The 24,853-nt window shown below is 48.5% G+C and overlaps 1 protein-coding gene across 2 annotated transcripts in view; it reads left to right on the forward strand.

Moving 5' to 3' along the window:
- Positions 1-261: 261 nt before the first annotated feature.
- LOC117899532 (alpha-2 adrenergic receptor) overlaps positions 262-24,853 on the forward strand; it is a 43,024-nt gene continuing 18,432 nt past the window's right edge. For both annotated transcript variants that reach the window (XM_034809601.1, XM_034809602.1), the window contains exon 1: positions 262-1,134. In XM_034809601.1, the coding sequence (XP_034665492.1) occupies positions 262-1,134 (873 nt within the window). The remainder of the gene's footprint in view (positions 1,135-24,853) is intronic.

Here is a 24,853-nt window from a genome sequence, read left to right on the forward strand (position 1 = left end):
AATTAAATAAATTATTAGGGTTAATTGGGTGTTGGAGCGGAACGAGACAGAGCAGCCGATCACCGACCACCACCACCACCACATGCGAGAATTCTTCAATTGGAATTTCGCGCGTAAGCAAATTTAATTATAAATACGAGCAGCCGAATGGACGGCAGCATGGGACCAATCAGACTATAGAGATTAGCCATAGCTAAACACACACACACACACCTAGAGTTAGGATTATAGCAGATCGCACAGACCAGACCAAAGGCAGCCATGGACTACAGCAGGCTGAATGCCAACATCAACACGGGCAACATCAGCACCGACGACTTTCTGGCCGTGTTCACGACCAGTTCCACAGCAGCCACAGGCGGGCCACCCAACGGCACGCGATACCCGGACACCCTCAATCCCCCGCTCCTGACCGTAGATGGCCAACTGACGGTGCCGGGCCTGCTCGACCAGTCCGCCACGGGATCGGGTGCGGGGTACATCAATGTGAACGACACGATATACCTGCTGAATGGCAGCTTCTACAACAGCACCCTGCAGCTGGCGGGCAGCTACTACAACCAGAGCGGCGGAGCGGGCAACCTGAGTGGGGGCTACGGCCTCATGGGCAACGGCAGCAATGTCACGGAGGTGCATTGGGATGGCCGCTATCCGAGCGGGTACACGCTCACGCACATAGTGATTGCCTCGATCATTGTGACCATTCTAATGATCATCATTGTGGTGGGCAACATGCTGGTGATCATCGCCATTGCGACGGAGAAGTCGCTGAAGAACATACAGAACTGGTTCATCGCCTCGCTGGCGGTGGCCGACTTCTTTCTGGGCCTCATCATAATGCCCTTCTCGCTGGCCAACGAGCTGATGGGCTACTGGATCTTCGGCAGCTGGTGGTGCGACATTCACTCCGCGATGGACGTGCTGCTCTGCACCGCCTCGATCATGAACCTCTGCCTCATCTCGCTCGATCGCTACTGGAGCATCACCAAGGCCGTCGACTATCTGAAGTCGCGGACGCCGGCCCGTGCCGCTGTCATGATTACGGCGGTGTGGATTATGTCGGCACTCATCTGCATCCCACCGCTGCTCGGGTGGAAGGTAAAGATGCCCGAGGGACCGCTGCCCAAGTGCGAGGTAAGTGCAGTCATATTCAATGCAAAATTGACGCCAATTGATGGCAATTGTTGCCCCAACTCGTACTCGAAACGCCTCCATGAACACACTTGTATTTGCAAACAATAAAGCGAACGGGTCTGGGGGTACAGCTCAAATGTAGCCGATGGAACGGCGGATAGAAATATGCAAAGCGCAGAAATTGCGGCCTCTTTCTATGCAAATTTGGAACAATTGTCAGATCGTTCGGTGCCGGGTTTGCCGCTCGTTGGCGCAAGTCACGCAGAGAATAAAGGCTGAGATATTTATGCATACGAGTATGAGTTTGAGCGGGTACATTCCCCGAGAGTATCTAATTCTCCACCCCACCCCCATCCCTAATGGAGTGGGAGCTTGCTCTGGGCCCAAGCCTACCCCAAAAAGTAGGCCATAATCCATAGAAATATGCGCATTATCATGCGGGTCTTCTGCCAGTTGTTGAATTTGAATATGTGGTGGGACATGGCGAAACAACCAAAAAGATACACACATCCATGCTGAGCTTTGGCAGCGTGGCAGGGGCACAGCGTAACAAACTAGCTGGAAAATTCACAAGAGAAATTCCTTGGCAGGGGCCACACAACAAACTTCCCCTCCCCTCTGTGGCTGCCACAAACTGCCGCACGCCTGTCTTGCCAGCATTCGGCTTGGAGCCATTTTGGCGCTGCCTCTGTTTTTCGAAAAATTCTTTAAATTGTGCCACAAATTGAAAACGTCCTTCAAACGAATCGATGCACTCAGTCAGCCAGTCAGTCAGTCAGTCACTGCTGGACAGGGAAACATTCAATCACAGTGACTGACCCTCCGCCCCCCGAGGAATTCCCTCTTAGACCACACCGCACTTTTGACAGCAACATTTCGAGCGTTTAAAGCGTTTAAATTGGGAATTTTGCACCACAAAAAAGTGTGTAAAAAATTAAATAAAATATTTCGCCCTGTCCCGTGGTCAGTGGTGGGTTAAACCACAATATTATTTATTGCAATCATGATATATGCGTAGCACGAAAAAGTAACAGCAAGAGCGAGACAGAGACAGAGACAGAGAGAGTGAGCCAGCAAAATCGAAAATGCAAATAGCCCGTGGCAGACCTCTAGAGTATCCGTATCTGTATCTGAATCTCGCCTGTCTCCAGAATTTTTGATTAATTTTTTGTTTCGCTGTGTGTTACCGCCACACACACACACACTCTCATTGGACACTGGACAATATCCTGTGGAGAAGCAGAAATAATAATAGAGTGTGCGACGGGCGGGCAAAAAATAAAGTATCTTTATATAGAAGAATGCTTACGTAAAGTTTGCCATTCAAATTAACCTTGAGACAATAAAACGACGAGCTGCGGGGCAGTGGGGAGAATGTTGAATGTTTTTATTTACGGCCAGAGACTGGTACTGGTACTGGTGGACTATGGGCATCACAGACCGGACCGGACCGGACCGGCAAATGCTGGCACATTAATCAAGCCTAAGTGGCCCGGATAAAGTTCTATCGGGGGAGTGAGCTGAGGACCAGCTTGTTGGCAGCCTCAGGGCATAATGAACAGCCATGTTTTTGCGAGAACCAAACCAAACCACCAGCCGTATGACAATTTATAATTTCGATGGCCAACTTTGCATATAAACTGAAATTAGTGTGTTTGACCAGCGCCCAAGGGGATGGATTACCTCCAGCCACCTGGAGCCATATTCCCCATTCCCTCCATCACATTCAATCATTTATCTCATTTAGCGTCAGAGGCCCAATTAGCTGGCCACCCTTTTGGCCCAACAAATGTCGGAGGAGGCGAACAAACCGCCAAAACCAATCAGCTAACTAGCCATATCGACACGGATACTCGTAGCCGTCTCCCTGCCCGGCCTCATCGCTCGACCAATCATTAAAAATGTCTCCCGGCCAACAGAGGATGGCAGGCGGTGGATTTCGGGAAAGGAAATGCCTGTCGGCATTGCCCTTGTTCAGGGCTGCCATCAAAAACCTCCAATTTGCAGCCGAATCGAATGGCCTGTTGTCGGGTGTTGTCCCCTGTCCGTGGGGGGCGGTAAGGAGAGGTGCGGTGGCAGAGTGGCATGGCCTGGTGAACATTTTAATTATGACACCATGTTGACATGTTGTAGGTCGCCGTCGTCGTCGTCGCCGCGCGGCGGCGGCACATTGAACCGCAATACAAGCCGCACACCAGCAAAAAAAGGAAGGGGAAAGCGGCCAGAAAGGTCGCAGCAGCAGATACTCTTCCCCGAAATTAGCTGAACTTGGGGAATAAGTTATTACTAACTTCTTGCAGGAAAAGTCATGGGAAGTTTCTCTTTATTTGGATAATTATTATCAGCGATTATTATCTGAAAATTCTTCCCTCTGCACACAATCAAAATACCCAACTGTAAGGGCATAGACAACTTTTTGGTGTCATGTGTGGAGGCAGGAGGCCGTGGGAGGTGGTGGTGCACAGCGATGCGCTGATTTGACACTTGCCTGCTCGATTTAATTAATAAAGGAACATTTTAGAGAGCGATGACGCTGATTTTGCTCAGCCAAGAGGCAGAGTGAGAGAGAGAGGAGACGAGAGGAGAGGCCTCTGCTCTCGACATTGTCTAGCCATTGAACTATTTATGGGGAGGAAGAGGAATGGGAAAGGCCACGCGGGTTGTTGATTTCCATATGTGCGCCTGTGTGTGGGTGTGCAAATATTTTGACAGGCACATTTTAATTGACATCAGCATCAGCTGCCGCCCGCAGGGGAGGGCGGTGAAAGTTTTGCGCTCCCTGATTAATGCGCGGCCTAATGAGGTGTCTCTAATTGTGCGTGGGGACTGGTGGGAGTACGAGTTCTACTGTGAGTGCGTGTTATTTTTGGATTCCTAATAATGCCTGCGGCGAGAGCCCCCGTGGCATGCAAATCAGCCCCCATTGTTCGTCAGCCTCCGAGCGAAATGAGTGCAATTTGGGCATGGAAGTGGCTCGTTTTGGGCCAAGCAATCTACCAAAAAATACACGAATGTGTATAAAAAGAACGCTTAATTCGTGGTAACTACTCGTACATTATGCAATGCCCCATCCGTTCCCATTCACTCACAATGCAAACAGACTCAAGCTGTGCCGAAGCACGTCCCATTGTGCCGCAATGAGGTCTTTTGTGGTCGGCGCCAAAGGGTCGGGACGGGTCGGGTTGGACAGGCGCTGCCACAATGGACCTTGTTATTATAATCCGTAAAGGGGCAAGCACTTTATTGAAATATTAATCGAATATTATGAACCATTTTCCGGCATATAATCGGACAAAAGGCAACTCCCACAATGGAGCAACAATCGGCTTTTGGCTCAAAGAACTTTCATCAAATCCGACGGAGAATGCGAAGGTTTATGCCCAAATCAAAGTAGTTGAAACAAAAACCGAAGATTCTCCGGGGGAGATGGAGCAGCTTTTGTGGCAGTGTCAAGGCAATTAGGGTCTGGCGGCAGTTTCGTTTTCGTCAGCTCAAATTGCCTCTGGCAAAATGTGTAGCCGGGACAACACGGTGGTGCGTATGTGTAATGTAATGCCAGCCACCCGACCGCCCGCACAATGACGACTTAAGTCATTGCCTAAGTAGCTCATTAGCGTCAGTTTTTGCCAGGCACTTTAAAGGAAATTAAGAGAAAAACTGCAGAGTGAAAAGCATCTCGACCCTGTCACACAGTCACCCTTCGACGGTGGTCCTCTGGCATAGTCCTTGCCCTTCCCAGTGCCTATTTTCATCCTCAATGTCCTGGCCAGCGGCATGGCTCGGCTGCCAGAGCTTTAAGTTGACATTGAGGCTCGGGCTCGGTCCAAAGTGTGCGTGAGCCTGGGCACTTTTGATATTTTCTCATTATTTCGTACATGTGCAGGAGCCTCAGAATATCCTCACATATGTGTGACTCAGTGTGTGTGTGTGTGTGTGTGTTTGTGAGACTGTAATTCTCGTTAGGTCTTTGTTACATTTCATACACTTGACTTGCTCTGCTCTGCCCTGCCTTCAGTCTGGTTGTTCTTGTTGCTTCTGTACTTACAGCTGCCATCGTAGCTGTGCATGTTTATGTGCTCTCTGTGTAGCCCTTTACGTTAGCTGAAGTATTTTACATTCTTCTTGTTTTTTGTTGGTAGCATTTTCATGCAAAAGAAGGCAAAGAAATGCCAGAGTCCCAAAGAGTTTCAAAACGAAACGAAGTACGAGGCAGTTGGGCAATCAGACACAATGATACCCAGTAGTGGGGTTTTACTTGGCACTGCAACTCCACAGAAAAGTAAAGAACAAAGCGCAAACTTACACCAAAGTATTCGCAGAGTTTGATGGCTAGAAAAAATTTGTTGCCCTTTGTTTACTGTATAAATTTCCAGGCACACAATATACCCCTTTTGGCTATACGATTAACGGGTAGGAAAAAGGTTCAACAACAGTGAGCTAATGGGCTTAGGCCTTGTAGATGCCTCTGCTTATGTGGGTCTATGTGTGTGTGTGTGTGTTTCTAGTGCCTGTGCATACTTCTACACTACTCGTGTGTGTGTTTGTGTGTGGCTCCACATCGTTTGAAAAGTTCAGCTTCTCTTTTTTCGGCCATTACGGTCTGGGATGGCTCTTAAGATCATAATCAGTGGCATTTTATTTTGAAGCAGCTGGAAGGGGGCTCGAGCAGCTGAAGACGGCAACATTTACGCATTGAACTGCGTTATTACATCCTTGATTTGTTTATAACAGGAAATTATTAAAGAAAATATATGCCAGGCAGCGAGAGAAAATCAACACAAAATCAAATAACAAGCACACGCCCCCGTTTACATTCATTCAATAGGGGTTTGTATTTTTTCCTTCTTGTGTTTGCTACTCGCCTGGCTGCGGCGCTCCTTTGGCTGTGTCTGCGTCTGTGGGCGCTCAAATCGTTTGCTAATTTCCGCTTGCCGCGCACTCATCGCTGCTGAACTTCCAGATAGGATGTGGCAAAAAAAAGCGAAGAGGGTTTGTGCTTCTGGAGCGGGATCTCCCAAACAACTGGCGGCAGAGCACATTCCTTTGAATGTCCGCTTGGCACACAGCATCCCGGCAGTGGCAGTGGCGAGCTGGCATATGCCTTGGCATTTAATGCTTGGCATAGGCAAATATTGACATTCTAGCTTATGGCGCACGCACCACTAACTGGCGCCTGCCCCAGCCACGGATGGACCCCCGTTCTTGCTTAAATTAAATTACAGAGCAATTCTTTCCGGCTGCTCTTTGGGACCGTTGCCTGGCTCCCGTTATTGCGAGTGTTGCACGTATACCATTTGCGGTCCTCCAGTGCGAGGCATATGCAACACAGCCCCTCATTGGCATTTGTCATGCCTCCCCAGCCGAAACTTAAAGTCGGGGGCCCACAACTCTGAACTTCATTTGCAGTCAGACACTTGGACATGCCCATGCCACAGCCAGATGAGGACTTATCCCTCCCTCGCTCATGATTTTGTCGTGACTGTCGCGCGCGTATGCCACGACGAGAGGCAGGAATGGCTTCCTTTCATTCTCTGGCCACAGCCTCAGGGCCGCTTTTGTTCGGGCAACTTTTCGTGCTGCTCGCTCTGTCGGTTTGATTAAAATAAAGCCAAGTTTCTAAGCCCGGATTAGTGTCCGAATTATTATTATTTTTCCTTTCCTCATTCTCTCTTTTTTGGTTGAGCGAAAAGGAACGCGTTCTCAGTCAATTGTTTGGCTTTCATTGGCTGTGCGGCTTCTTAGGCGTAGTCGGTTGGCGTTTATTTATTTATTTTATTTGGTTGTTCCTTGGCTTTGCCCTGCCGTTCATAACTGTTTCTTAAAGACTCGGCGCTCTGCCGCTGGCTTATAGAATTTGCATTGCACACTGGCTGGGGTGCTGTCTGAAAAGTTGTTTATTGCATTCCATAAACTGCAGAGCAGCGCAGATTCCATTCCATTCCCATTCCCATTCCCATGCAAAGTCCCAACCTCACCTCCAAGCATTGCCGCGAGGCAAAGAGCGGGAGAGTGCGAGCGAGACAGCGTCTGGGTGCCGTTACTCACTTTTGTTTTTGTGCTTTCTTATCGCCTAAAGTACTTTGCCCGAAAAAGAAGAAACCCAAAAGTTTCAGCTCCAGATATGAGGCGTACACATGCGTAGGAATGCAACTCTGTGTGAGAGCTGATGTCATCTCGTATGAAATATAATTCCTTTCTGCTAAAGTTTAATATCATTATTTTTGTTGCCGCTGGCACTGGCTCTGGCTCGGTCTCGGGCTCGGGCTCCTGCTCTGGCCTTCTGCTCGTGCGAAAAGCGCTTCAAGATTTCGCACGCGTATTAACTTTCACTTGGCGGGAAACATAAACAAGCTTTAAGCCATGCCAACAAGGCAAGCTCTGGGTCCCGGGCCAATGGAAATTGAAACAGATTTCGTATTTATGAGCCTGCCACAAGCCACAAGGAAACTTACACTCGGCCAAATAAATTGAACAAAAAGTCGAGGGTGGGGTGTGGTCTTTTACAATTGACTGGAGTTCCGCTGATTCTAATTGAATTAAGAGCCATCGCAAAGTAGGCTGCTCCTGCCCCTGCCCCTACCCCTACCCGACGATGTGCTGATGACAACCATTTCCGTTGGCCCGCTGAAAGGGTCAAAGCTAATTTATTGCCAGAGTCTGCTGGAATTGGTGAATGGAATTGACTGAATTCCGCACAAGGCGTGGCGCAAGTCCCGGACTGGACTTTTGTGGACTGTTGGACGAATCGCAAAGTCAAATGGCGCCTAATTGGCAAAACAAGCGGAAAATCGCCAAATTAAAAGAGAATCTTTCCAAAGTCAAAGCTGGAAATAAACTTGTCTTTCATCGCTGCACCCCACTCCACCCTTTGCCCCTTCTATTTGCCTTCGCTTCAAGTCAAATAAAACAAATTGCGCACACGCCCCGCAGCCGCTTTAGTTCTTGTCCTGTGATTTTGCCATTAAAGGAAATGAAACGAAACGAAATGAAATGAAATACGGGCTCCTCTCGCTGCTCTCTTTACTGGCGCCAATGCGGCAGGCGATTCCCTACGTGATTTACTTGGCCAGCTGCCAGAGCTGCCAGGGAGCCCTATCATCAACACCAGCCACCAGTCACCAGTCACCGTTCACAGGGGGTTACCCATAATTAAAGGGTATTGTGGGGACACTGCCGTTAACTTCATGCGCTCCAGCCACAAGCAATCGCCGTTCGATATTATCGTATTTCTTTAGCAAAACTCCGCAAAAAGCGTTCGACATTTATGACAACATTTGCGCGCACACATGAACACCATAAATTAACTTCACGCAAAAACGTTTGCCGGTTCCGGTAAAAGGTTCTGCTCTGGGCGGGTCGGTGATGGTGACAGCACCAGTGCCCGTGGCGGTGCCGGGGTTGACTGTCATAACAATGTCAAAACTTAAATATTGACAATGCCATTGACATCGGGAGGGACATCGGCATCGAGGCTGGCGTGCACTGCTCTGTTTAGCCGCGCTCAGCTTTAATGGCCACGCATAATTTTTCCATATTTTTCGGCTGTGTCAAAGTCACAGATTTGCACCGAGCACAGACAACCCTTTCGCACGGGCTGGGTGCTCGGCTTTTGGCTTTAGCTTTCGGCTTTTATGTGCAAATTGCGCGCAGTAAATAAAAATAAATGAGTATGACAATTTTTTACTCCTATCAGCAGTATTTTTATATTCGACTCGTCGGCACACATGTCGTGTGTGGCGGCCCCTATCCTCTCTCTGTGTGGCACCTCCTCCATAATAATCGTAATGAATGGCTTATCACGCCAGCTGGCGTTGTCACCATCGTCAGGGCCATTGCCATCCACATCCACATCGCCGTCGTCTGGCGCCGCCTCCATTGTTGGTTCGATACACGGCCAGGGACCGGGACTGGGACTGGCACTGGGACAGGGACTGGGTCTGGGCGCCACGCAGGAAATGTTTAATAAACGAAAGAGTTATGCAGTTGACAGAGGAATCTCCGCCAGCTCGAGGACAACAGCAAACACTTGCACGCCTCGACAATAAAATGAAATTTAGCAATTCAATTTAATGCGCTATTTGTCGTAAATTTCCACCGTGCCGGCCATATTGATTTACTTCCACTTAAGTGCAAGGAAAAAACACTGAAAAACACTGGCAGAAGTGAGATAATTGCCAGTCGAGTCAGCAGCACACACATGGGAGCCGAGCCCGTTGGCCGTGTGAAGATTTATGGCCACGACGGAATCAAATACCAATTTTGCCATTCATTAAATGCAACTTTTGAGCGGCCGCTTTAAAGGTTTTTTGTTAAGGCCGTGGCTTTATCGGCGAGAAGCAGGAGCCAGAAGCCAAAAGACAAAAGACAGGAGCGGGATACGGATCGGGTCCTTGGCACTTTGTCGCATAAACATAAACACTTACAAATTCAGCGGCAAAAAAATAACAACACCAGTGCTGAAAATGGTGCTGAATTATTTTCATGTTGTGCTGCTTTTCGGCAAGAAGCGAACAGGCGGCAGGCATAATCCATTTTGAATAAAATTCCGAATGAACAGACACGGCAAAAGAGCCCCGGCGGAGACGGAGACAGAGACTGAGACTGAGAGTCGCAGTCGGAGGGAGTTCAAAATCCCGCAGCATCCTTTGTTCTGCCTTTTTTCCTGCTGCCAGTCTGCTCATCGAAGACGGAGAGACACAAACACACTTAAAACATGAGCACGAAAAACATTTACATAAAATCGTCTTAAAGTATTTGCGCGCCTCATCGTCGTGGCAAAGAAGGACAAAAAAGAGAAGGAAAATGGAGGGAACTCGGATGCGGCCGTAGGCCAAATAAATTACACAAAATGTCGCCGCGCCCTCTCCAGTTTTGTGGGCCATTTTATGCTATTAAACATAAAGTGAAGTGGGCCACAGAGAAAGGTCGGCTCGGTCCAGCAAAGAAATTATAGAAATTGCATTTATTTGCGTATTTGCCCGAAACATGAATAAGTTTTTAATTTGCTTTCCGCTGCAGTGCCCCGCCCCGGCCCGTCCCATAATCGCGCACTAAATGTGAACATAATTACCCCAGAGCTGTGCAGAGCCGGAATAAACTCTCGTTTGTGCAATCCAATTGAATTTGCCAGCTGAAATTGCATTGCGTAAATGAATTTGTAGTTTTAATTTGCTGGCTCTCGCACAGAGGCTGGAACGGGTCCCGGCCTGGAACCGAAGTGCGGCTGCAGCTAGGGGAAAACTTTCAAATCAACTTTTTCGCTCGGCGCACATGTCGTTGGGGAGCAGGATTCGGCCGCCAGAGAAATCAAAAAAGTTTAAAATTAAATGAGACAGTCCGAGGGGGAGACGCAGACTACAGAGCAGCAGGAGCATTGGCAGGACTTTGTTATAATAGTACACGACCCCCGACCATCTCTGGCTGTCTGGCTGCCTGGCTCCTCTGTCGAGTGACTCTCGAGTATCATTGGCTCAATGGGGGGCAAATTTAATTTCGCATACATGAGTTTAATTCTCAGCATTCATAAATCCCGTCCAAAGCCAGGATGATTCATGTACTCCTACGAGCAGACTCTGACTGCTGCTCTTCCCCCCCGCTGCTAATTATGCAAAAGTTTCTGCTGCTGTTTCAGTCTCGTACTTTTTATTGCCGGGGCGGCTACTCCCTTGGGTCAATTTTAATTACGCTCATTTGGAGCCTTTTAATGTAAATGCAAAAAAACAACAACAACGAGGGGGGAATAAGAGAAAACTCAACGAACAGAAGCGAACAGCAGGGAAGAAGGGAACCAAAACATGCATAAATATGCCCAAAAATGGAATTGAAGAAATTTTAAATGAAAAACAACAAGCCGTAAAGCAGGGCGTGTCAAATTTGACAGCGGCAACGAAGTGAAAATTGCCGGAGCATAATTGAGACGGAAGTGAGGAGATGGAAGACGGGAGACAGGAGACAGGAGACGGGAGACGGCAGTGACAGCCGCAAAACCCTTTCCCAATTTCCGTCTTTTGTGCATAATTAAAATTGTGCACATTGACATTTGGGCAGAGGCCATGTTATAAATATTAATTTTCTGGCTTTTTAGCATTTTTAAAAATTCCGTTGCCACTTGTTTTCCTGTGACTCATTCCGGTTAAGCCTTTGAGTTGTGCATCTCATAGCGTCGCATTCTCATTTGGAATGCCACGAGCCAGAAACTCAGTCTTCTGCCATCTAATTTTGCATTCCAAAGGGAAAAAGTCTCCCTGCCTGACTTTTACGTTCACCAGAGTGGAGTGTATAATCGTCAATCATCATAATTCTGGCACTTTGGCGCACACATACGCCCCGCCCCCATGTCGATGGCTCATTTTTACAAATGAAGCGCATTTTACAGTTCACTTTAATGTGGGGCCATAAAAGCACGAGCCAGGCAACCACCATTGCCGTTGCCATTGCTTCTGCCTTTGGCTCTGCCTCTGCCTCTGCCTTTGTCTTTCATTAACACGCAGACGATGAAGACAGATGACAGTGCGAGGCGGGATAAGGAGAACAGAAAGGATGTCTGAAACGAAAAGGAAAACGAAAAATAAAATTGTGTCTGAGACAAAGTTGGAGCTCTGTGTGGAACTGAGGGCTGTGCTCCGTCTTGCACTCATTTGCGCTCTGTGTGCCGGCGGCGCCGAGGCTTTATTGAGTTATTGTTCCCATTGTGGGCCCTGTCTCTGTGTAACCCCATTCCCCCCTTTTTACAGCCGGAAATGGCGTACTCAATGCGGTGCTTTGATTTCCCCTCGACTGCTCGCTGAGGCTTAATGCTGCAGCCGACAAGAGTCTGATTCGGGCCAAAAAAAGAAGAAGGAAAATCCAATGTGCCAATGCCTTTCTGACCACACGTTGAGAGAGCGCGATAAATCCTTTGCAGCTTCTACAAAGTACTCTTCGTCCTTCCTCCTTTGGATCCGCTCCGTTCCACACTGCTGCCATTTTTATTTCATTTGGCATTATGAAATTAGTAAATGCCAGCGAGGATATTGTTGCTGCTCCAAGGAATTTCAGGGCATCGCCCAGAGCAGAGGCTGCTGCTTTGTTGTTGCGGGAATAAGCGTTAAAATATGATTTGATATTATGGCCAGGACATGCCGCATGTAGCACTCCCATTTGTTATCCCTGTTACGGCTGCGAGCGTGTGGCAGGGCTGGGGTCTGCCCAGAAAATTAAGTGCGTCCCATCAATGGAATTTTGATTGCAAATAACAAAACGAGGAACCCTATCTGGCGCCCCCGATCGATGGCAACAAGTGGGCGGATCGTTGACTTCTAATGCCACAGGAAATCGGCTCGGAAATGTGTCTCAGGTTCGCAAAATCTGGCAGCCATCTGCGGCAGCCACTCCCTGATTGCTGTGATTGTATCCGCACTGCCGGCATATGCTGTGCGTCAGGCCCAGGCTGATCATAAACTTGCCACACGCTTACGACACAACCCCGTCACAGAGGCAAATAAATAAGGCAACCGGAGAGAAAAAGGAGGCCCAGTCAACCCAACCCAACCCAACACAATCCTATTTGCAGCACCTACAACCTATGCTTGCCACTCGCTCGAGTCATCCAAGCAGCAGGCAGGAGGCAGCAGGCCAGAGAAGTGGCAGAAGGCACAGCACACATATCATTTGTCTGTCTGTCTGACTGCCTCTCCATGTGTCCCCCTGTGTCCCCCTGTTTCCTTGTGTGTCTTTCTCTCATTGCTGCCGCTCCTGCTCCTTCTCCTGCTGTAGTTGTTGATTGTAGTTTGTTGCCGCCTCCGTTGTCGTGTTTGTGGTTACACTTTGCGTGCTGTGCACTTCCCCACAACCCACACGGCGTATACAGTTTTTTTGCACCCCCCAGACCTTTGCATGCGGTCGACCCTTGTCGTGTCTGCCAGAGCTCCGCTGTGTCTCTCGCTCTCTCTCTCTGTTTCTCTGTGTGCGTTGGCCTATTGTGCTAATAGGCAACACTATCGTATTTTAACAGCTTTTATTTACATGTGCGCTCGCACACAAATAAAGAAAAAGAACAGGAAAAGAACAACAGATGTAAAGCAATTGCTGCGGAGCTGCGGAAGCCGATGCTTTAGATACCCTAGCAGCAGGATCTGTGCTCACATTATTCCGGAATTAATGTGATGTTAGCCAAGGGACTCGTTGAAAGGGGAATATAAATTACATTTATTGTACGGAGGAGTAGCTTTAAGCTGTTGTCCAGCTGCAGTTGCAGTTACCGTCGCCTGTAAGCGGATAAAGTTCACTTTATGAATTATGAGGGACCCACCCGTCTGTCCCCTGTCGTTTGTCGTCTGTCAGCCAGTCAGTCATTCCAGTCACCCACTTATCCACATGTCAGCCGGGCCAGGGCAGGACAGGGCGACTGCTCTTGCTCTGGTCCTGCTCCTGGTCCCTGCATGATTGGCATTTTCGAGCATCGCACGACCCTACCCTCTTCCCCCCGTGTCAGCAGCGTCCTTTGTTAACACATTTCCTTCGTTGTTCGAACCTTATTTTGTACACAACACACTGATAAAAACGGTGAAATGACAGCTTTTATAATTGGCGATAAAATGCCATTAACAAGGGACATTGTAAGTCCCGTCTGCTGATGTCCGGGATGGTCACGTGTGCTGCCCGCCACCTGCACGGCAAGTTTTGAATGGCATCCCGCCATAACACTCGCCTCTCAAAGGATCAAGCCCCATCCACATCAGCTCCAGCAGCTGCTGCTGCTGCTGCTGCTGCTGCTGCCTCTTAAAGCCTTTAAATTTGCCCATTTGTATGACAAGGCCGAATAAAATGTTGAGTAATAAATTCCCTTTTCGGGCTGTTAAGCATGTGAAGTCAATAAAATGTTTAATAGCCGCACGGCACTCGACTGGCAGCTACCCCGTAATGACTGCCAGTGGCAGTAATGCCCGTTTCCGCGCGTGAACGAGTGATTCAACTAGACGGAGAGTTTCCGTTCGATACGGATGGCGGAGGATACATTCGCGTCCCACTCCATGCCGCGCGGAAGTTGCAAGTAACGGAGCTTCCTGCCGACGGGCGCCAGTAAACTGTAATAAACACTAAACAGCAAAAAGGCCGCTGCACAGACTCTCCACCAGCTCCCTCCCTTGACTGACAAATGTGGCCAAGGAAATGGCAAGGAAATTAAAACAAATATAAAATGCTAGCAACTAGGCAGACCCGCTCCCACAACAGCAACTGTGGACTGTGGACAAACTTGCGCGGCAAATGAAAATAAATATGAGGCCAACTTTCTCCCTGCTGGATGGAGGGATGGAGGGAAACTCTGGACTCCGCGGACGCTGCGCTGTTGCGCCAGTCATTTGCCATAAAAGTCAACAACTTTTGCTGGCGCAACGCTGATAAAGGCCAGCCCCCGACTTCCAGGGGCTTCCTCTGCTCCATCCTGCCGCCATTCATTTCGATTGAATTACGCGTAATCGCTGGCAGTGCTTAAAAATTAAATTAAAATTGTATTTACTTGAGCGGGGAGCACCTTAACCTTATCTGAGCCATTCCAGGGGGCATAATGTACCGCAGCAGTGATAAGAAATCGATTTGTCCACGGTACGTGCGGCTCCCAGAGGCCCCCAGCCGCGAGGGCATAAATCACCCAACGACTCACATCCGGGGGGAGACATTCACCTGCTCTTATAGCTGGTTGCATTTAGGTTTATTACAGCTGCTATTCCGTGTGAGTTGCTTCGACTTAAGTCCCCAACAAAATACTCAAAGCCTTTGTTTTAAATGTGCTCCACTCAGCTTCGGTTTCAGTCGAACGACAGCAAAGTAATTGAAACGAGTTTCGACAAGAGGAAGCCCCAGCTCTGGCAAAAGAATTAAGAATGCTCGAGGTTGGGCTCTTCCGACTTTAAGATACCCAATAGACTCTACAAATAAAGAGTATTGCCAGCCATTGTCAGTGCCAAAAATAAGAGCCCACTGATTATGCAGGTGTGTATGCGCCGTTGATTTATTCACAATTTACAAGTAAATCCCCGGCTGAAATATTATTTCCATGTGTTTATTTTGGCACGAATCGAACGGAATCGATTGAGCGATGACAACAGCAGCGAGATCCGTCTTTATTTGGTTCCCGGGAACCCTAAAACCAAACCCAAACCAGCCTCGCGTTTCCTTCCAGCGAAATCCCACTGTCTTTGTGCCACAGCAAAGCAATGATGAATGCTCTGCCTGACTGCCTTTTCGTGTGTATACTTTTCCAGTCGTTGCCGGCTTTCCTCTAGCTTTGTCTGCTGTGCCCTTCCCTCCCCCTGCCACCTCCTTGTGGTCTGGGTCTGGGTCTCTACGGTAATGTTTTCGCTTCAGTTGCAAGTCGAATATTTTCAGCGATTGCCTCAGAAGCCGCAGAGTAAACAAGCGCTTTCACATTAACTTTCACTCACTCTGTCTCTGTGTGTGTGAGAGCACTTTCTCTCTCTCACTCTCTCTCTCTCTCTTGGCTGTGGCACACACACAACTTAAACGCTTCATTTCACTTTATTTCGACTGCGATTTCAATTTAAATTCCATGATTTTCCATTCTCCTTTGGCCTGCTGCTGGCTGCCTTCTGTCTGCTGCTCCTTGAACATCTTTTACTTTTGCTTCGCTGTGGCTTTTCTGATTTTCCACTACCGCTGCTGTTCCGAGACGCTCATGAAAATGAGTGGAATTTGGTGATTTAAATTTTTAATTTGGGATTCCGAGGGCTTGCAATTGATTAGCCCACAAGTTTCGCATCGCATCGCATCGGTTGCTGTGCACCGCCGCTTTTCGTTGATTAAAAATGCAACAGAAAATGGCAGGAAAACCGCCAATTGAAAGGCTTACAGGATGACTTCAAAATTTATGGGAATTATGCTTGGGTGCGGTGACCTTTTCTTTTGCTTTTCCCTTTCCCGCTGGGCGCACGATACTCTACTCGAAGGAGCATGCCAAGAACGAGAAGGTTTTAATTAACTTTTGTTTGCCTTTTGCCTAAAAGTTTCCCAACGAAATATTTTGAATTTTCCCCCACAGAATGTATCCTTAAAGCTGGCGAAAATGCTTTTCTATGTGCAAGACGTGCCGCCACCCTGGAACTGCGACTGGGATCGGGTCTGGGGCGGATGCAGGTTCTGATTTTCGGGTTGCCGTGCATTGTTAAGGGCCTCGCTCTCTCTCTCTCTCTCTCCATCCCGACAGTACGCATTAAAATAGATTGCTGTTTACTTTCAATTTAGTTGGCCGCCATCGCCATCTCCATCACAATCTCCATCTCAATCTGAATCCTTTGCGTAGCTCGTATATGTATCTGCGTCCCTCGACAAATATTTGCCTTTTATTAAAACTTTTTGTGGCACTTCGCGGTGTCAGGCGTAGTGCCGGGATGGGTTCGGCACCACTGCAGTGGCTTGCCTGATGACTCGACTGATGCGATTGCATACCTGTCAACGCCGCGGAGCGACTTGCTTGGCAGGGCGACAACAAAATATTAACTGACATATTTCACTGGCAAGCCCGTCAAATAACTAAAGCTGTCAGTGGGTCTCTCCGGGCCCCCCGGGCTTCGGCCTCCTGCGAAATTCCCCAAAGCTGCACGAGCAAAAAATGCATAAAAAAACGCAGCAAAGCGCATTGTTTCGCCCAGGAGCGTGGGAATGTCAGTCGGGGACCAGCAGCAGCAGCAGCAGCGCCAGGACGATGAGTTCTACTGCCAACTATGCGAGTGGAAGTTTGACATTTTTTTGTGCTTCCTTTCGGTTGGAATTTTTTATTTGGAATTTATTTCATTAGCTTAATGCCCAAAGTGGAATTTCAGAGCTTTGACAAAGTTGTGCCATAGTTAATGAGCAGCATAGAACGCGGCCAAGGCATCATCATCATCATCATCGTCATCATCCTAGTCATCCTCGAAGCGGATGAGTGTCAGGCGGGGGCTTGGGGTTTGACCAGGTGAAAAGTTCACCTCTCTAATGTACTGGCTTGGCTTGGTTTCTGCTCGTTGTACTTTTGTTCTTGTCCTGCTAAAGTCCTGCCTGACTGCCTGCCTGCCTGCACATTCTCGAGCAATCAAATTCATTACGCTGCGGAAATACGCAAAGTTGTCAGCTCCTGAGGGAGGGAGGGAGAGACGGAGAGCAAGAAGTGGAAGCCGTGCCACTATCCTGGGGTATTAGTGGTTGCTCCTGGCGTTGAGAGACCATTATCGCAGCAGCGACGGATGAAACGACAACCCCGTAAAGAGATGCGGCCAGTATGCGACCATAAATGGCTTTTGGTCGTTGCCTGGGTCTGAGGTCTGGGTTCTGGGGTTTCGCTTTGCGTCTCCGTGTGCCTGCAAACAACATGACAGAGAGAGACAAGCTGTTCCAGCTCCTGCAGAAGCTCCTGCTCCAGCCAGCTCCTTCTGTCGGTGCCCCACACTGTGGCAGAGATAAACAAGCCTCTGTTGCTGCTGCTGCTGCTGCTGTTGCTGTCATAACCGCATATACTATCGCTCATAAACGCCGCCATAAAAGTGACACACACAACAAACAAACGAGCAGCAGCAGCGCCCAAACAAATATGTGATAAAGCCGGGCACAGGCAGCAACTACCGCAGTTTAATGGTCTATTGGATTTGACTAAGTAAAAACTTTCGTCACTGGCAAACATACTCGCCAAAAGTCGTAAAAGCAGCGCCAACTCTCCCCTGAATGAAGTGTCGGACATGTTTTATTTATTTGCCCAGGAGACAGCTTGTTTCAAAATCCATTACGAGCAGTTTTTTATGAAGACAAAAAGCAGCAACTGAGTTGGCTGCCTCACGTGTGGCATGCATATTTGTGGGGCACAGTTTGCGGCTGCTTTGGGGCTGGTTGGTCTAATGCTCGGCGCTTCCGCTAATTAAACGCTGCAGAAGCAGCAGGAAAACGGAGCAGATTATTGCATTTGTTGCTCTGCCATCCGTTTGCTCTCTCTTTCCCCGTTGTTGATAAACGTTTAGCGTCATTAAAAAGACAACAACAACGGCAACAGCAAGGACAGCGGAACGGGATCCCCATCAATGTTGGCCCACAGAGCTGGAGACAGCGACAGATAGAAATGGAGATGGAGAAAGAGAAATAGAAATAGAAAGGGAAAGGGAAACAGAAAGAAATGCCGCCAGCACTTCTCGTGCATTTGTCGCTCTTCCTTTTGGGCCCCAGCCAGGGCCAGATGAAAAGAGTCCTGCCGGCCTGCAGCAACTTTCGCCAAGTTGCAAGTTGCCAGTGCCCGTGCCCGTGCCAGTGCCATTCTCCCAGTTCTCACGCAGGAAGCACGCTTTTTGTTCTCGTTATAGCTGTTGTTGTTGCTGCCGCTGCTTCTGGCTACCATTGTTATCGCAGGAGCCGTTGAAGGACCAGCAACAACAGAGAGGAGCAGCCGAAGAAACTAGGCTACGTCGTCGTTGGGTCCTGTTCAAATTAAACTGAAAATCCTGTCCCGCCGGCTCGTCTGCCTGCCATTTGCCTACCCCTGCCCCATTTGGCCTTTCCCTCAGTTGTCAAACAAGGTTTTGAGCCCAAGTGGCGGCACTTTTTTCTAGCACAATCTTCCCCCAAACCACACCTAGCCAGCCCTTGCCATCTTAGCCTCAACCTCAGGCCATGGCTTGCCTGCAAATGTTGTAATTAAACTTAAAGAATTCCGCTGTGGGCAAAGTTTGGTGGCTGTTCCCCAACAAAAATTATTAAAAGACGCACAGGTGCGGAAGCTATAGATACCCTCAAGCAGCAGATCCACGCAACATTCAAAGTTTTAGAGTCTCAAGATCTGCTCATGACTTTAATCAATTTTTGTGAATTTTTGTAGCCTTCTACGATACTTCTAGCATATCCCAAAAGGGTATACAAATACCAGTACTCCCAAACAAAATCCCAGAGCAATAAGATGGGACACGCCGAGCTTCCTGGCCAATCGATAGCTCTTTAACTTTGGCACTGATGGGTTAAGCTGGCGCCTAATGGCCGCCTAAGTTGACTCAGGCAGTCCGCAATAATGGCATCAGATGGGAAAAAATGCCACAAAGATGGTGGCAAAAGTTCCATGTTGATTTATTAAATTAATTGCTACCCCATGCCGCATGCCCAGACAGGGAGGGTGGTGCCGGGCACGTGTGTGGCTCAGCGTTTATTTGTGTTTAATTTAATTTATTCGGAATGCGCTCGAGCAGAGCTCTCTGCCTGCGAGCGGATAAGTAAATCAGAGTCTGTTGAAGCTCTAGAAAAATATTGTTCATACAAAATAAAAATATTAATATACTCGTGTGGAGTTCTATCTTCACATAAACGCTTTTCCATTTCTATCGGGTGACATGCTGGAAAATGAAGATGGAAAATATGATTTATGCACAGACTGCACGCAACGCTGAAAGGATGAGCCAAGAGGAGGTCTGTGGGGATGTGGGGCGAAATGAATAGTAGATCTACGTGTTGCTGTTCCACACAATTTCCGGGGCAACAGCCACAGCCCTGCTTCAGGTGCTGGTGCTCCTGGTGCTCCGTTTTCTCCGGCTGCTCCGCTCCGCTCTCTGACAGCGCACACTTTATCACTCGGGCAGGAGCCGCCAAGAGCATCGCATCACATTTCGCAGACATTTTGCAGTTGATTTAATGCCACCCGCAGGCAAGAGTTCGGCCTAGAACTTTACTCAGCTTTAGCCAGTTTCCTTTTTCCTCTCCCTCTCCCTCTCCCTCACCGATTCGATTTGTTGCGCTTCCCAATTTTCCAGCAGCTAATGGCGTTACAATTTGCCATTGTTATTCGAGGTGTTGTGCGCGGTGATCTCCCCCTTCCCCACGCCGTGTGAGGGTCGAGGAAAAATGACGCCACAAAACCCCACGGTGCAAAATGCTCATTTATTTCCGAAGGGGGAGCCTCTTAACTGCTGCTGATGTTGCTGCCGGAATATGTTGCACGTTAAGCGTTCGCCTCGCAATTTATTGCTGGGCGGCTGCGTGGTTGACTGTCAACCCATAAAAACTTTGCCTCCTTGGATGTCTGGCATGGCAGAGGGGTTGGAGCTTTGGTGTCCTTTGGTTTTTGCCACAAGGAGTTCCTGGAGTGTGGGGCGTTGGGGTTCTAGGGTCTCGTCGTTTATTGCATTTACAGTTACTTAATTCTTTTGCATGAACTTGCCACACAAACAGCACCTGCCCTCCTGCTCTCCCTCTCTCTTCCGGTTGCAGGTGACTGAGTTGCGGAGATTTTTGTTGTGTCACCTGAACAGCCAGCCAGCCAGCCAGCCAGTCAGGTGGTAAAAACATTTTGATCGCTCCAAACTTTCTGAATGACTTTAAATGGCGTTCCCAAATTACAGCTCAGCATATTTTGCCGGCATATTCCTGCTGCTCTTATTGTCGTGGATGCCACCACAGTCGTTGTTGTTGTTGCTGTTGCTGTTGTTGCTGCTGGGCGCATTGATTGTATTTTGAGTGACGGGTACCGCAAAAAAGCTTTTAAGTCATTAATTTCATTTTGAGAGCCAGCCATCCAGCCATCCAGTTCTCAAAGGATTTTCAAGTGTACGAGCACAGTACAGCGTTTTCGGGGGGTGTGGATGATTGAAGGGAGGCACTGACGCTGGCGTTGGTGGTGGCCCATTAGCAGAGCTTACAGTGAGCTAGGAAAGTGTGCGTACCATACAAGAGCACAAATGTTCAGCCATTACTGCGAAATGAAGTTGCTTTGGGGTGCCTGAAAATAAATACACTAATAACAGAGATTTATGCACGGCTCTGGCAGTGGCGCTCAAAATGAAAAGCAAACATTTAAAATGTGGAAAATGCGCTCCACAGTAGTCCACAGATAAGCAGATCTGCGTGGTGGGTGCTGGGTGCGGCAATCACAACACACACAATCTGCATTCAAATGAATCAAATAAATTAGTTTGGCCACTGAGGAGGAGGAATTCTTGCAACACACATACAAAAAGGGGCGGGGGAACCAGGAACTGTTGCTCAAACTTTTCCTCAGCCTTATTTGATTAAAATAATTTCCACTTAACTTCTTACTCGACTCAATCTCTTTTGGGCTCCTGCGGATGTCTTCGTGGTTTTTATCACTGAACCAGCAGCCAGCAGGCAGCAGCCAAAGGACACCAAAAGGCAATGTAATTAAGAGAGAGCCGCACACAGACTTATACATGTGTAGAACTACCCGTCAAATTGGGGGAGGAGTGGAGGCTACAACTTAATAGATACACAAGGAAAAGTCAAAGCCAGAGTCAAAGCCAAAGAAATTCATGAAACTCGATAGCCAGCCACGCAAAGCGAACTATGAAATACCCTTTTGGTATCTACTTCTATTAATAATATGCACACCCAATGCCCTCCTGCTCTGCAAGGGTACAAAAGGTACCAGAAAGGCACACAGCATTGCCCAACTTGAATGACTTTTAGCATAAATTGTTAGCATTGATTGTCTCTGTGTGTGGCTGCGTCGGGTATCTGTGTGTGGGGACCACTATGTGTGTGTGTGTGTGGCTCAAGTGTGCGCGTGAAAAATATGCCAAAGGAGATTCTCCGACATTCGCCCTACACTCCAAATGAAGTGGCCCCAGTGTCGGGGTCTGCTCTGACAGTAAGATTTACAATGTGGCCACGCAGGCACGCATGTGTGCGACAGAGAACGCAACAGTGGGAGCGTGAGGGGGGACATGACTGCTGAGAGAAAGAGATAGACGCAGGGAGAGAGAGGGCAGGTTATAAATGTCTAGGTGGCGCCATTTGGCTGTGAGCTAAGCAAACTGGCAATAGGGTTAGGGCCACCAAAGCCAAGCCAGAGAGTGGAATTCGTTTGGGATGGCTGGGGATTGGTCCGCAGGGGGTGGTGGCGGAGCATGTGAGGAAACGGAAATGGAACAAGGGTTCGCAAATTGTATTGTTTTTGTGTAAATTAGTTCACTTTGTGCGTGTGTGTGTGAGCTGCAGCTAGAGCTCGCAGGACGACGACGTGTTTGGACCTTTTAATTTGCATGTTTTATGTTCACTTCATGAGATTTTAGCTGGGACTCAGGCTCGGAGTCGGAGTAGGGGTTGGGGTCGGTCCTGTGGTTAGGTTTTAGCATAAAATATTCAACCAGCCACATGTGTGTGAGTGTTTCTGCCTCTACATGTGTGTGTGCCATAAAGTTTAGCTGTGATCATAATTTATCGCTGGCCTGCCTGTGTTTGGTAGCTGGAACCAAAGCCAAAACCGAGATTCAATTTGACTTTTGCCTACGGCAAATGCCAACCTCAATTCTCTTAATATTTTCCTTTGCCTTTGCCTTTGCCATTGCCTTTCCCTTTGTTGCTGTGGTTATTTATTCACATGGCTCAGTGAAACCACTCTAATCAGTCCACAGCCGCTCATCTGGCCTGGAAATTAAGTTCTCCCCTCCACCACGCTGATGCCACATAAGCCGGAGCCCGTGCCCGTGCCCGAGCCCAGCCTGCTCCCATTTCCGTGTAAGCCAAATGGCAGCAGTTATAAGCCGGCAACACGCACGCGCCTAATGACGAGCTCCGAGCTCCGAGCTCCGTTGGTCAGTGAGTCGATTTTATTAATGGACACATTTTATGACACTTTCAGCGTGGGCCAATGAGGACTAACGGGGTGCCGGCATGCAAAGTCCCTGGCCAAAGGCTTTAAACACGGACGGGGGCTTATGTTAGGACGAATCAATTAAAAAACCTGCACAGCAGCCACAAACAGCAGAAGGAAGACACATTCCAATTGTACTTATGGCTGAATTGTGTACGTGCTGTCGCATGGAAGAGAATGATGCGTTGTGGCAGGACACGGGCGGAGGAGCACATGTTAAACTCTTTACACGGACATAAACAGCGAGCGGCAATACGTGCGTGGAATCCATACGCCGGACAAGTAATTGAAGCCACAAATACGGACGTAGACGAAGACGAAGACGGAAACAGAGAGGCAGAACAGGACTCTTTCGGGAAATTGATGAAAGCATAAAGAGAGGGATCTGTCGATGTGATGCGTGTCACATATCACCCCCACGACGAGCACATTATGTACCTGCATTGTACGTATGTGTCCCTGGCTTTTGTCCGTGTTTGTCAGCGAGACAGAGCGCGGCTCAGATTCGCCTTCTTCCCCCCATGGATTGTGGCAAGCAATCACACGGAAAATGCAGCAGCATTCCCCACAGCTCCTTGACATGTTGCGCGAGTGCAACTGAAGTTGCAACCAAGCCAACAGCAGAACCTGCCGCAGGAGTTGAAGCACAGCTGGAGCAGCACAAGAGGACATGCTAAAAAAAGGAAAGAATAGAGATAGAGAAGAGGAGCAGCGAAGAGAAAGATGATACCGTCTCTTGGCTGACTCCTGGCTTCCACGACTGTCGTCGGAAATTGCTGTCATTGTGCCAGAGACAGAGCAAGGGAAGGAGACACACGAGTCACACGAGCAGCGACTGGGATGGATGGATGGACACTTCCAATTCCCGCCATAAATCTGGAAATGAAATAAGTGTGCACTGTTGTATATTTGACATTCGGTCACTCACAATCGCCCCGACACTGAACGAGTGTCGGCATCTGTCTGTCTGTCTGTCGCATTTTGGTCTCTGTCTGTCTGTTTGTTTGTTTGTTTGCTTGCGTGCGTGGTCAGCACACACGCACACACGCACACACACACTCACCCCAAGGACATACTCGCATCCTCTCTACTCCATTCTGGCATGTCCAAAGTGCGGGCAGATGTATATGTACGAGTAGGACAGACATGACCAAAATGGGAATAAATGAGATATTACCAATTTGTATTGAATGCCTTAAACGACATAATGGAGTGGCCTTACATGTCACCCCCGCCTGCCCCGTCGTCGTGTGCCAATGTTGGCTGTGCAAACACATTTAGGGACAGGCAGTCGAGCAAATACTCGCCAGTCATTTACCGTGTCAAAGGCGTTGCCAAATGCCAAAGCAATTATCAAGCATACGCCGTGTGGGAATGGAATGCCATCGGCAGCAGCAACCTGCAGGCAAAGCAAACCAAAGCGAAGGCGAAACGAAATACTCGTAATAAAAAACGAGCAACACCCAGCGGATCAGCCAGGGGACACATAAACGGGGCAAAGAAAAGATGTCAAAACAACGTTTTCCATTTCCACATCAGCCCCGAAAGCCTCGAAACCCTGAAACCCCCAATCCCCGAAAGCGGCGCACCGAAAATGGACAAAGCATGTGCAGGCTGCCAGTCAGGTCCTTTATGGCACGAATTAAATGGACTACAAAACAACAAAAGACCGAGGCACAGCAGAAGGAAAAAACAAAGCAACGCGCGGAAAATCGCAACCCAGGGAGCAGGGAGAACACAAATTCGTACACAAATTGTAAAGAAATAAAATTTTAGTATGCGCATATTGATTTTATGATCAGACATAACTACGCATAGGACTAGGACTCAGATCCAGCAGCGGGGCAGGGCAGAGGCAGAACGAATACATTTCTAAAACTGCAAAGCAATCACGAGTGTGCCAGGCACCAGCAACAAAATAAAACCCCAGTCTCAGTCTCAGTCGGCAGCCCACTGTGGGCTGGCCGTAAAGTATCTTCTGGCCATACGTTTCGACATTTGTAATAAATTTCAGTGCTGGAGGAACGCATTTGCTGTCGCTGTTTCTGTCTCTGATTCTACGACTCACTGCCCTTTGTATTTGTGAAATTATGCCGAAACATTTGCCCTGAT

The sequence above is a fragment of the Drosophila subobscura genome, chromosome O (assembly GCF_008121235.1).
Source record: "Drosophila subobscura isolate 14011-0131.10 chromosome O, UCBerk_Dsub_1.0, whole genome shotgun sequence".
Taxonomy (NCBI): Eukaryota; Metazoa; Arthropoda; class Insecta; order Diptera; family Drosophilidae; genus Drosophila; species Drosophila subobscura.